Source organism: Theropithecus gelada, chromosome 19 (genome assembly GCF_003255815.1).
Source record: "Theropithecus gelada isolate Dixy chromosome 19, Tgel_1.0, whole genome shotgun sequence".
In the NCBI taxonomy this organism is placed as follows: domain Eukaryota; kingdom Metazoa; phylum Chordata; class Mammalia; order Primates; family Cercopithecidae; genus Theropithecus; species Theropithecus gelada.
This window is the reverse complement of record NC_037687.1, coordinates 12031971-12045430: the sequence shown is the minus strand read 5'-3', so window position 1 is coordinate 12045430 and position 13460 is coordinate 12031971. Positions and strand designations below refer to the sequence as shown.

General features: G+C 45.1%; 1 protein-coding gene across 2 annotated transcripts; it reads left to right on the top strand.

Annotated features, from left to right (window-relative positions):
• The first annotated feature begins 1830 nt into the window (after positions 1 to 1830).
• On the top strand, positions 1831 to 13260 carry ZNF563 (zinc finger protein 563). Of its 2 annotated transcripts, XM_025368906.1 has the most exons (5): positions 1930 to 1946; positions 6768 to 6827; positions 9060 to 9186; positions 10432 to 10492; positions 11928 to 13260. In XM_025368906.1, exons 1-5 carry the CDS (start codon positions 1944 to 1946, stop codon positions 13165 to 13167), a joined length of 1491 nt encoding a protein of 496 aa, XP_025224691.1. In that variant the 5' UTR covers positions 1930 to 1943; the 3' UTR covers positions 13168 to 13260. The 2 variants fall into 2 exon arrangements, with proteins under 2 accessions (XP_025224692.1, XP_025224691.1); XM_025368907.1 differs by lacking the exon at positions 6768 to 6827 and having other exon boundaries at positions 1831 to 1946.
• Positions 13261 to 13460: the final 200 nt, after the last annotated feature.

Here is a 13460-nt window from a genome sequence, read left to right as displayed (position 1 = left end):
TTTTCTAAGCCTCAACCACCTAGATTGGGCAGCAGAGTTTGAACCAGTGACTCTACGCTGAACCCATTCTGAAGGTTGCAAAGGGAGGCAAATAGAGCCCCCTTTGGCGCTTCCTCCGCAGCCTGTGCTCGCCTGCACGTAGGCCGAAGCTGCGCATAGAATCAGAACTTAACATTTATATGTAGGCCGGACATGGTGGCTCACGCCTGTAATCCCAGCACTTTGGGAGGCGGAGGCGGGCGGATCAGGAGGTCAGGAGATCCAGACCATCCTGGCTAACACGGTGAAACCCCGTCTCTACTAAAAATACAAAAAATTAGCTGGGCGTGGTGGTGGGCGCCTGTAGTCCCAGCTACTCGGGAGGTTGAGGCAGGAGAATGGCGTGAACCCGGGAGGCGGAGCTTGCAGTGAGCGGAGATCGTGCCACTGCACTCCAGCCTGGGCGACTGAGACTCTGTCTCAAAAAAAAAAAAAAAAAAAAAAAAAAAAAAAAAAAAAAATTATATGTTAGGAAAATCTGGGTAAAGGGTTGATTACTTTGACAGTTTATGTAGGTCAGTGCCTTAAACTAACTTTTTTTTTTTTTTTTTTTTTGAGACCAGGTCTCACTCTGTAACCCAGGCTGGAATGCCATGGCTGCAATCTCGGCTCACTGCAACCTCCGCCTCCCAGGTTCAAGTGATTCTCCTGCCTCAGCCTCCCCAGTAGCTGGGATTACAGGTGCCCGCCACCACGCCCAGCTAATTTTTGTATTTTTAGTAGAGATGGGGTTGCACCATGTTGGCCAGGCTGGTCTCCAACTCCTGACCTCAGGTGATCCACCCGCCTCGGCCTCCCAAAGTGTTGGATTACAGGCGTGAGCCACCACGCTGGGCCCTTAAACTAACTTTACATGAAACTTTCCTGCTGGTGAAAATGCACGTCTTGACAGAGGGAGTATTTCCACACTCTGCAGAGGGCACAGGGAAGTATGTTGAGCTCCCAGAGTCAAATCCTTCAGTGTCCCAGTCTTATCACCAGGTTTTGGTTCACTCTGGGGTTCCATTTCAACAGTCAAGAGGCTGGCTGCCAAGTCTGGGAATATTTTTAGCCTCCTGAATGGGACGTTTGCTTGTGAAGTATGAGGGCAGCAGGCTGCTTATCTGCCCTAGTTCAAGTTATTGCTTTTTTTTTTCTGTTTTGATTCATTTTTGTTTCGATTCATTCATTCATTTATTGCTGCCGTATGATTTCAGTTCTTCCACACATTTGATACCGTTCTTGACCTGTTTTTATTTCCTTGGCTGAAAATGAGTAGATTGAGATGCAAGGTGAGAGAGGAAGGCTTGACCTTGCTGCCAAGAGTCTCATCCTCAAATCCTGACGCCTGGTGGACATCAGGCCCCGCCTCCTGCTGCCGTGTGGCCTGTGTGGCCTTGGGCTTCCCTCTGCTCTAAGGCCAGGGGAATGGCTCCACCGGACCGTGAGTCTGGGATTCCCTGCAAAACACTTGTGACTCCTCCAGGAGGAAAAGGCAGTACGGGCCCGCTGAGTACGGGCAGGTAATTCTGCATAAATGCAAATGTTCCCTGGAAGGGATCAGGACACAGCTCTGGGAGGAAGCCTGCCCTGTCAAGGGCTGTGCCTGGAACTCGTTCATCCTGCTCTACTCAGCACTGCGTGATCGCTTCTTCTGTCACTCAGTGCCCAAGGGGCTGGACCTGGAGCCCTATCCAATCAGAGCCATGGGGCGAGGTCGTAGGAATTGTCAATCAGGCGCGCGGCTGGGAAGAGGGTGCGAGGTTCAAAGAACCCGCGGCGTCTTCTCCACGCCCCTGCGCTCAGCTCTAGCTTCGGTCACTGAGAGACGCCCTGGAAAGTCTGTGGCGGCCTCTGTCACACTGGGACCCCCACAGGCAGCGGGAAGCAGAGGGACGACCCTGGAACATCCCGGAAGCCGGGAAATGGTGCGTGTGCGTGGTCAAGTGTCCTCAAAGTGGGGAAAGGCTGGTTAGAACCGTCCAGAACCCGCTGCGGCGAAACCCGGGCCTCCGCCGCCGTCAGCTCCGGGGTCTGGGACCCGAGTTCCCCTGGCGCAGCTCTGCTCTGCAGGGTGAGGCTGGGCCGGCAGCCGGGACCCCGGGCGTCCTGTCCGGTTCCTGCGCGGCGACTGCGGTCCCAACCTCGGAGCCGAGCCCTCTCTGGGCAGCTCCGCGCCCGCAGCCCCGCGTCTCCCCAAGATTCGGGGAGGGTCATGGAAGGGTCATGGGGGGAATCCCCACTCGTATGTGGGGTTTGTGCATGGGAGGAGCTGTGATCTGTGGGATCCTCAGTCTGTTTTCTTCCCAAAGAGGACCGGTTTCCCTCTGAGTCTTCAAAGGTTTGGGAAGGCAGCTGTCTAATGCCTTATCTTGTCCCCTCACCCTAACTCCTGGGGCTGGCAGTAAATCCCTAGATTTCCAGATTTCGCCCTGCATTTCAAAAAGCTGATTTCTCTCTGTCACAGGGGAACGACTGCTATCTGGGCCGGTAACGCTGGGGTAAAATAATTTTTACCGAGACAGTTGTAGGTAGAGTTATTAGCGAAAGTAGGAAAATCCGTTGCAAGGGAGGCCATGGGAAGCCTGCAGGAGAGAAACCGAGGCTTGTGGGCGATTTTATAGAATGGAACTTGGACTGATTGATGGTGCCAAGGCAGGAGGGAGCTTAACTCGCATTCCTCTGTCAGCCCCGGTGTTTGATAAATTGAGGCGTTTGATGGTGAGCAGGAAGTCTGTGAATTAAGTGCGTTATCTGGGCAAGAAGGCCATGTCTTGGGCCATATGTCTTGGGCCATAAAGAAAGTTAGACATGTACAGGAGTTCCAGACCAGCCTGGCCAAGATGGCGAAACCCCTTCTCTAGTGAAAATACAAAAATTAGCCACACATGGTGGCACATGCCTGTAATCCCAGCTACTCGAGAGACTGAGGCAGGAGAATCGCTTGAACCCATGAGGCGGCGGTTGCAGTGAACTGAGATCGCGCCACTGCACTCCAGTCTGGGTGACAGAGGGAGACTCCGTCTAAAAAAAAAAAAAAAGAAAAAAAGAAAAGAAACAAAGTTAGACCTGTAACTTACCTGCATTCTCTTTTGTTTAAATTCTCTGGACATGAAGATAGGCAGATTTATAGCTTATTTGCTTTATCTTTCTGCTTTCCCCTGTTCCCCTGTTCCCCTTAGCCTTTCCCTAATTAAGACTTTAATTTTAATTTAACAGCCTTTTCCCCTGTTCCCCTTAACCTTTTCCCTAATTAAGACTCCACACTGTCCTCAGTTCACAGCAACATAATGAACTCTTTGTCCCCCAGGCTGTATTTCAAACAAATGCAGTATTTTAACTGTCATTTTTTTCCCCCAGGTAGCAATATATGACTCTTTTTTAGAAGATACGATTTTTGTTTGTGAATATTTCATATGTGAGAATGCAGAGAATAACCACCTGTCAGTTTAACCACTCCGTTTAACCACTCCGCTGTAAAAACGAACAAGAAAAATGTCTGCGCCTCTCCTCCTTTTATCTTCCCTGGGCACAGGCACATTATCTGAATGTGTCTGGGTTGAGGTTCCCCTTTGGAAACCACCGGCTGATGAGTCCTGAGCCCACACTATCTTCTCCTGGTGCTGGCTTTGATAACTGCCCGGGACTGGCACCAAGTAGATACAGCAGCCTTGTCTTGGAGGGTAGTGAATATCAGCCCCTGGGTCACTCCTCCCAGAGGACAACCTGAGATGCAGGGCTGGGGCCTCCCAGGGGAAGAGCTGGATGCCCTGTGGTGGGAGGATTCCCCTGGTATCCTGTTGTAAAAAGTTAAGCCCTGGGATACTCAATTTTCTCACCCCAAGCCCAGTTTTCTTCTTAGAGACATGGCTGGTCAGACACTCAGTTGCTGGTATTGAGGGGGTAAAATAGAAATCGTTCCCATCCTTTGAATTCTTTTAGACTAGTGAAGCAAGAAAAACTATCCGAAAGGTCAAGGATAACTTACCCCAGTGAGGTGGTGCAAGAGCCTGAAAGTACACAGTGCGGTGTCTGGTGGTTGGGGGTGGGGAGTAGTCCCTGAGCACTTCAGTTAGCAGCTTGGGGGTGGGGGATGTCCGAGGTGACAGGAGGACCTGACCTAACCCTTGAATGAGACTTGTCTGTGTTCCAGTCAGCACTGCCCCTCCCTGGGGTTGTCAACCTTGAAAAGATTTGTTCACTCATTTCTGTTCAGTTTTTTCTTAACTGTAAAATGCATTCTATCATTAGAGATTGATAGAGAAGATAAGATGTTCCTAAAGGGACAAGAGAGAGTTGGATTTCAGAAAACAAATTATATACATCTAGTCCTATATGCCTTTAAAAAATTCTTGTTTACTTTTCTGTCATACTACACAGAGCCTGTGTAGTAAGTTTCCCAGGTCTGTTTTGTTGTTGTTGTTGTTGTTTAGTTTTTTTTTTTTTTTTTTTTTTGAGACGGAGTCTCACTCTGTAGCCCAGACTAGAGTGCAGTGGCCGGATCTCAGCTCACTGCAAGCTCCGCCTCCCGGGTTCACGCCATTCTCCGGCCTCAGCCTCCCGAATAGCTGGGACTACAGGCGCCCGCCACCTCGCCCGGCTAGTTTTTTGTATTTCTTAGTAGAGACGGGGTTTCACCGTGTTAGCCAGGATGGTCTCGATCTCCTGACCTAGTGATCCACCCGTCTCGGCCTCCCAAAGTGCTGGGATTACAGGCTTGAGCTACCGCGCCCGGCCAGTTGTTTAGTTTTTTAATTGGGTTATCTCAAATAGAATTTCAGGGCTTAGCAGAGAAAATGCTACCAGGAAAAATAAATTGGAAAAAACTTTCTTTCATGATGACTACAGAAAAATGAATACTGTCTCAAGGCTCTTAAAATACTTTTTCTGGTATGAGAAAGGTAGAACCACATTCAAAATGGAAGCTGAGGTAATAGAGTGAATAAAAATTCATGAAAACAAGCAGATCTGTAATTAGTTGATTATTGTATATGGAGGTGTTAGGCAGAAGATTGATTATTCTCCTGGAGATAAGAATTTGTCCCTGTTCTTTGGGTTGAAGTGGCTGTCATTTGTATCACTGCCTGACAATACCTGCTGTGCCATAGTTTCTCATACGTTAAATAGATGCTCGTGTTCCAGAATTTGCCGTTTTCCGCTGGGCTTTGTACCCATCACTTTGCTAACACCATACTCTCCTGATTACTGTAGACTTTAAAACCTTGATGTGTGGTAGAGAAAGGGCTTCCCTGTCTTAATTACATAGGGTTGCTCTACTAGATTGCCATAAACTGCATGCCTTAAACAACATTCGTTCATTTCTCAAACGGGTAGAGGCTGGGAATCCAAATTCAAGTAGGTCAGATCTCTGGTTAGGGCCCGCTTCCAGGTTTAAAGATGGCAGTCTTCCCCTTATGTCCTTACATAGTGGAGATATGTCTGTAATGTCTATTTTTGGTACTAGGGCAATGTTGGCCTTATAACATCAATTAGAAAGTTTTTTTTTTTTTTTTTTTTTTGAGACGGAGTCTCGCTCTGTCGCCCAGGCTAGAGTGCAGTGGCCGGATCTCAGCTCACTGCAAGCTCCGCCTCCCGGGTTCCCGCCATTCTCCGGCCTCAGCCTCCGGAGTAGCTGGGACTACAGGCGCCCGCCACCTCGCCCGGCTAGTTTTTTGTATTTCTTAATAGAGATGGGGTTTCACCGTGTTACCCAGGATGGTCTCGATCTCCTGACCTCGTGATCCGCCCGTCTCGGCCTCCCAAAGTGCACTTTGGGAGGCCGAGGTGGGTGGATCACCTGAGGTCAGCAGTTCAAGACCAGCCTGGCCAACATGGTGAAACCCTGCTTCTGTTTTCTGGAAGACATTGTAGAGAATTGGTATCATTTCTTCCATAAGTATTTGCCATAAATCATCAGTGAAACCATCCTTGCCTGTTCCTTTTTCTTGGGATATTTATCATTTATTGATTCAATTTCTTCAATAGATGTAGGCCTATTCATATTACTTGGTGTTACTTTTATGAGTTTTGGTAGACTGTGTCTTTTATGAAATTGGTCCATTCCATGTAATTTATCAAATATGTGGCCATTCAGTTGTTTCTAATATTCTTTCATGGTGCTCTTAATGTCCATAGGATTAGTAGTGAAGGCCTCTCTTTTTTCTGTGTTAACTTTGCTGTGGGCTTATCAATTTTACAGATCTTTTCAGAGAATCATCTGTTGGTTTGTTGATGTTTTGTTTTGTTTTGTTTTGTTTTTTTGAAATGAAGTCTTACTCTGTCTCCCAGGCTGGAGTGCAGTGACGTCATCTCGGCTCACTGCAAGCTCCACTTCCTGGGTTCAAGCGTTTCTCCTGCCTCAGCTACTGGGTTACAGGCATGTGCCACCAAGCGTGGCTAATTTTTATATTTTTAGAGGACGGGGTTTCACTGTGTTGGCCAGACTGGTCTCAAACTCCTGACCTCATGATCTGCTCGCCTTGGCCTTCCAAAGTGCTGGGATTACAGGCGTGAGCCGCCGTGCCTGGCCTTGATGTGTGCCTTAATTACAACCTGTTGTCCCAAGTAGTTGCAGGCTATTTGTGTATTTTGCACCGTTTTTCAGCATTTCTTATGTTTGACCCTAACTGGATTCCATTGTAGATGAAATAGAAAAGAGAGCCTTGTTTCACACCTTCTGATCATCCCCAGAATGATTGGAAAATACAAAGACAATAATTTGTGAATAACATCTGATCTGCTTTCTCTAGAATAGTGACCAGAGTGCCACACTGGGATCTCAGGCTGCTGTCTTCAAGACTGGCACAGAGGTGGGGAGTGATTGGGCCAAGGACAAATAAAAACTCCACAAGGGTTTTCTACCATTTTTTCACTTTTATTTATCTATTTGTTTATCTCTTTGTTAATGATATGGGGTGCTGAATATTGTAGTTTCAAAATCCTTTATCTGTTTTTGAAAAACGTCACTTTGTTGGTCAGAGGGTTTTTTGTTTGTTTGTTTGTTTGTTTTTGAGACGGAGTTTCGCTCTTGTCAACCAGGCTGGAGTGTAATGGCGCAGTCTTGGCTCACTGCAACCGCCACCTCCTGGGTTCAAACAATTCTCCTGCCTCAGCCTCCCAAATAACTGGGATTAGAGGCATGCGCCACCACACCTGGCTAATTTTGTATTTTTAGTAGAGATGGGGTTTCTCCATGTTGGTCAGGCTGGTCTTGAACTCCTGACCTCAGGTGATCCACCTACCTCGGCCACCCAAAGTGCTGGGATTACAGGTGTGAGCCACCGCGCCCAGCCAGTGAGAAGGTTTGTTTGTTTGTTTGTTTGTTTGTTTTATCATTTTTAGATGTTTGTGACTTCTATTAGATTTGGTAATATAATTTTATTTATTTATTTTGAGACAGAATCTCACTATATTGCCATTGCTGGAATGCAGTGACTCAGTAATGGTTCACTACAGTCTTCATGTCCTGGGCTCAGGTGATCCTCCCACCTCAGCCTCCCCATTAACTGGGACTACAGGCATACCACCATGCCTGGCTAATATTTTTTGTATTTTTTTTGCAGAGACAGGGTTTCGCCCTGTTGCCCAGGCTGGTCTCAAACTCCTGGGCTCAAATGGTGCATCTGCCCTGGCCTCTCAAAGTGCTGAGATTACAGGCATGAGCCATGGTGCCCAGCTGGTAGTGTAGTTTTTAGTTATTTAGGTCTGTTTTAGTTATTTAGGGAATCTTATAAATATTCATGAGAGATAACATTGAGTTCTTTTCTAATAATACAGTCTCCCATTGCCCTTCTTTCCTTCTCCTTTGACATTACCCAATAAGATGTTCAAAATTTTTCCACTGGGATGGTGAAATATCTTTTATTATTTGTCATGCTTAACTACATTTGATCTAGAGGAAACCAGTTACCAGCTTCCAGATTTTCTGTTAGTATAATCCCAGAGGATGTGCCAAATCCTCCAACTAACAAGTTGCAAAAAAACGTGAAATTTTATCTACCAGGCTCTCTCATTAGAGACCCAGTGCCTATAGTGTTTTTTGCTGGCTGGTTTAGTCTGTTTTTTGTTGCTTAAGAATAATCTGAATCTGGATAATTTATAAGGAACAATATTTCTTTTTTACTGTTGTGGAGGCTGGGAAGTCCAGGGTTAAGCCTGGGCATCTGGTGAAAACCTTCTTGCTGGTGGGGACTCTGCAGAGTTCCTAGATGGCACAAAGCATTACATGGCAACGGCTGAAGTGCCTAACTCGGGTCTCTTCCATCTTATAAGGACACCAGTCCCCTTCCTGAGGTAATTTATTTATTCATTAAGCCATTGATCCATGAATAGATTAACTTATTCATGAGGTCTGAACCTTCAAGACTCAATCACCTTTTCAATCCCCACCTTTTATTACTCCCACTTTGAGGATTAACTTTCAACATGTGTTTTGGAGGGGACAACCATTCAAACTTAGCAGTGGCTGATCACATACACTCCCTCTGCTGAGTTTGTAAGATTCTAAACTCTCAGAACATAGGAGTTAAGAAAATAATATACTTTTTGCATAAACAGTTTAGATACAATCACTGTTATTAGTTACATTGGTGGGGCACTCCCTAAATCCAGTTCCTAGACACCATAAAAGGTCCAACTTTGAGAATAAGAATTTGTAAGGACATGTAGTCTCAGGACTGCTAATGGTGGCTCTCTTCTGCACAATCAGTAGTAGGACTTTGTCAGTAGGACTTTGACAAGAACTGCAACCCACTACAGGAATAGACATTAGGGTGATCCAGGCAATAAGACTCATTTAACTCACCAAGAAGAAACCTGTTCCTATTTACCTGTTTGGTAAAGTAACTTTACCAAACATGTTGAATTCTACCATCAAAATGGCTGTGTGGGAGAAAGTGAGTATAGAGAGAATATGAGAGAGTTTACTATGTCATTGAATAAATGCTTGAAAAGCACAGCATCATATGAAGTTTATGAATTGAGTGTAGCTTTTTCAGTACTGTCACTCAACCTTTCTCCTCTGTCTATGTGGAATGTTTCAGGACACAGTGGCCTTTGAGGATGTGGCTGTGAACTTCACCCAGGAGGAATGGGCTTTGTTGGGTCCATCACAGAAGAATTTGTACAGATATGTGATGCAAGAAACCATCAGGAACCTGGACTGTATAAGTAAGGATGGTATCATGTCTTCACCTAATCAATTACAGACATTTGTTTCATGGTCATCAGTGCTGTTCAATGATTTGAAATATGGAAAGGGCATATGATGGACTCTTGAACAACACAGAATTCAGAGGTGACAGCCCTGAAAGAAGTACTTCCTCATATAATTTTTTGTCTGCCACAGCTTAGGTAGCCATTGACCAGCAGCCTTACTGGTAACATAAGCAGTTGATTGGCTGGGCATGGTGGCTCACGCCTGTAATCCCAGCACATTGGGAGGCCAAGGTAGGCGGATCACGAGGTCAGGAGTTCGAGACCAGCCTGACCAACATGGTGAAACCCCGTCTCTACTAAAAATACAAAAGTTAGCCGGGCATGGTGGCGTGTGCCTATAATCCCAGCTACTCAGGAGGCTGAGGCAGCAGAATCACTCGAGCCCAGGAGGCAGAGGTCGCAGTGAGCTGAGATCATGCCACTGCACTCCAGCCTGGGAGACACAGCGAGAATCCCTCTCAAAAGAATAAAATAATAAAATAAAGTTGATTAATCCATATTAATCCATATATTGTAAGTCATGTATTACATACTATATTCTCACAATAAAGTGAGCTAGAGAAAGAAAATACTGATAAGAAAATCATAAAGAAGAGAAACTATATTTACTATTCATTAAGTGGAGGTAGATGATTAAAAGGTCTTTATCCTCATCTTTACATTGAGAAGGCTAAGTAAGAGGAGGGATTGATCTTGGTGTCTTAGGGATAGCAGAGACTGAAGAAAATTCATATATAGGTGGAGCTGTGCAGTTCAAACATGTGTTGTTAAAGAATCAACTGTAAGGCCGGGTACAGTGGCTCATGTCTCTAATCCCAGCACTTTGGGAGGCTGAGGTGGGAAGATCACTTGAGGTCAGGAGTTTAAGACCAGCCTGGCCAACATGGTGAAACCCCGTCTCCAATAAAAATACAAAAATTAGCTGGGTGTGGTGGCAGGCACCTGTAGTCCCAGCTACTCAGGAGGCTGAAGCAGGAGAATCGCTTGAACCTGGGAGGTGGAGGTTGCCGTGAGCTGAGATCGTGCTAGTGCACTCCAGCCTGGGCAACAGAGTGAGACTCTGCCTCCACCCCCAAACTGTACAGAATTAACTGTAGTTTGATGAATGAATCATGTATGATTGCAGTATACGTAAAATCTTAGTGTTTTATATAATTTTATAATAATTTATAGTGATTTTCTGGGTCTACCTTTTAGGAAAGATATGGGAAGGCCAGAATACTGAAGATCAGAACAAAAATCCTAGGAGAAATCTAAGGTAATTTGCACTCACAGGAGAAAGTTATGTTTCTGAAGTGATTCTCAGAATGAAAGGAAATTTTAAAAACAAAATGAACAAGCCCGGCTTAAATTTATTTTTTAATTTTTAAAATTATTATTATTTTTAGTCAGGGCCTTGCTTTGTTGCCCAGGCTGGAGTGCAGTGATATGATCTTGGCTCACTGCAGCCTCAACCTCCCAGGTTCGTGTGACCCTCCCACCAGAGCCTCCTGAGTAGCCGGGACTACACCTGCACGCCACCACACCTGGTTAATTTTTGTATTTTTTGTAGAGACAGGGTTTTGGCATGGTTCCCAGGCTGGTCTTGAATTCCTGCGCTCAAGCAATCTGCCTGCCTTGGCCTCCCCAAATGCTAGGATTACAGGCGTAAGTCACTGCACCAGCCTAAATTTATTTAGTCTTTAAAAATTTCCTCCTAAAACATATTCTAAGAATTTACATATGAGGCTGGACATGGTGGCTCATGCCTGTAATCCCAGCACTTCCGGAGGCTGAGGCGAGCAGATTACTTGAGGTCAGGAGTTTGAGACCAGCCTGGCCAACATGGCGAAACCCTTTCTCTACAAAAGTATAAAAGTTAGCCGATCATGGTGGTGTGCACCTTTAACCCCAGCTGCTTGGGAGGCTGAGGCAGGAGAATTGCATGAACATAGGAGGCAAAGGTTGCAGTGAGCCAAGATTGCACCATTGCACTCCAGCCTGGCGACACAGCAAGACTCCGTCTCAAAAAAAAAAAAAAAAAATAGCCAAGTGTGTTGGTGCACACCTATAGTTCCAGCTACTCATGAAGCTGAAGTAGGTAGATCATTTGAGTTCAAGAGGTCAAGGCTGCATGAACCATCATCCTGCTACTGCACTCCAGCATGGGTGACAGAGCAAGATCCTGTTTCAAAAAATAAATTAATTAATTAAAAGAAAAAAAGCCCAAAAACCTGCTGGTGTTGGGTTGCCTTGCATAGCCTTCAGTTCATTCATGTTCAAACAGGGCATGAAGCCTACACTTTGCATGGTAATGTTAAAAAGGTATATCTGACCAGGTGCAGTGACTCACGTCTGTAATCCCAGCACTTTGGGAGGCCAAGGCAGGTGGATCACGAGGTCAGGAGTTTGAGAACAGCCTGGTCAACATGGTGAAACCCCATCTCTACTAAAAATACAAAATTAGCTGGGCATGGTGGCGTGCACCTCTAATCCCAGCTACTTGGGAGGTTGAGGCAGGAGAATTGCTTGAACCCGGGAGGAAGAGGTTGCAGTGAGCCGAGATCGTGCCACTGCACTCTAGCCTGGGTGACAGAGCAAGACTCCATCTCAGGAAAAAAAAAAAGGAAAGAAAAAGTACATCTGATACCTATTAAAACACATAAAATCATTTAGAAACAACTATTTAGTAACGTACTTCTCATTTTTTATAGATGTCATATGGTAGAGAGATTCAGTGAAAGTAAAGACAGTAGTCAATGTGGAGAACCATTTAGCCTGATTCGAGGTAGTATTGTGAACAACAGCATATGTCCTGGAGAAGATCCATGTCAAAGCACTGAGTGTGAAGAAGTCATAATGGGTCATTTATCCCTTAATAGCCACATCAGAGTTTATGCTGGATTCAAACCTTGTGAGTATCAGGAATATGGCGAGAAGCCGCATACACATAAACAACTTGGGAAAGCCTTCAGTTATCATCACTCCTTTCCGTCGCGTGGAAGGCCTCACACTGGAAAGAAACGCTATGAGTGTAAGGAATGTGGAAAAACCTTCAGTTCTCGTAGAAACCTTCGAAGACACATGGTAGTGCAAGGTGGAAACAGACCTTATAAATGTAAGTTGTGTGGGAAAGCTTTTTTTTGGCCCAGTTTATTGCGTATGCATGAAAGAACGCACACTGGAGAGAAACCGTATGAATGTAAGCACTGTTCTAAAGCCTTTCCTTTTTACAGTTCCTATCTAAGACATGAGAGAATGCACACTGGGGAGAAACCGTATGAATGTAAGCAGTGTTCTAAGGCCTTGCCTGATTCCAGTTCCTATATAAGACATGAAAGAACTCACACTGGAGAGAAACCCTATACATGTAAACAATGTGGGAAAGCCTTCAGTGTTTCCAGTTCCCTTCGAAGACATGAAACCACTCACAGTGCAGAGAAACCCTATGAGTGTCAGCAATGCGGGAAAGCATTTCATCATCTTGGAAGCTTTCAAATACACATGAAAAGGCACACTGGAGATCGACCTCATAAATGTAAGATATGTGGGAAAGGCTTTGATCGTCCCAGTTTAGTTCGATATCATGAACGAATTCACACTGGAGAGAAGCCCTATGAATGCAAGCAGTGTGGGAAAGCATTATCTCATAGCTCAAGCTTTCGAAGACACATGATAATGCACACTGGAGGTGGACCTCATAAATGCAAGGTATGTGGGAAAGCCTTTGTTTATCCCAGTGTATGTCAAAGACACGAAAAGTCTCACACAGGAGAGAAACCCTATGAATGCAAGCAGTGTGGGAAAGCATTATCTCATAGCTCAAGCTTTCGAAGACATATGGTAATGCATACGGGAGATGGGCCGAATAAATGCAAGGTATGTGGGAAAGCCTTTGTTTATCCCAGTGTATGTCAAAGACATGAAAAGACTCACTGGAGAGAAACAATATGAATGTAAACAATGATAAAGTCTTCTATATTTCCAGTTCCCTTTGACATCATGAATAAACTTACACTGGACAGAAACCCTATAAATGTAAATGTGGGAAAGCCTTTCATAATTTTTATTCCTTTCAAAATCATGAAACAACTCACACTGGAGAGATACTATATGAATGTAAGGAATGTGGGAAAGCAATCAATTTTTTTAAAATACCATTGTCAACATGTAACAACTCACAGAGCAGAAAAGCCCTGTGAGTGTAAAATATGTTGGGAAGCCATTCCCTTCGGTCATTTTGAAGC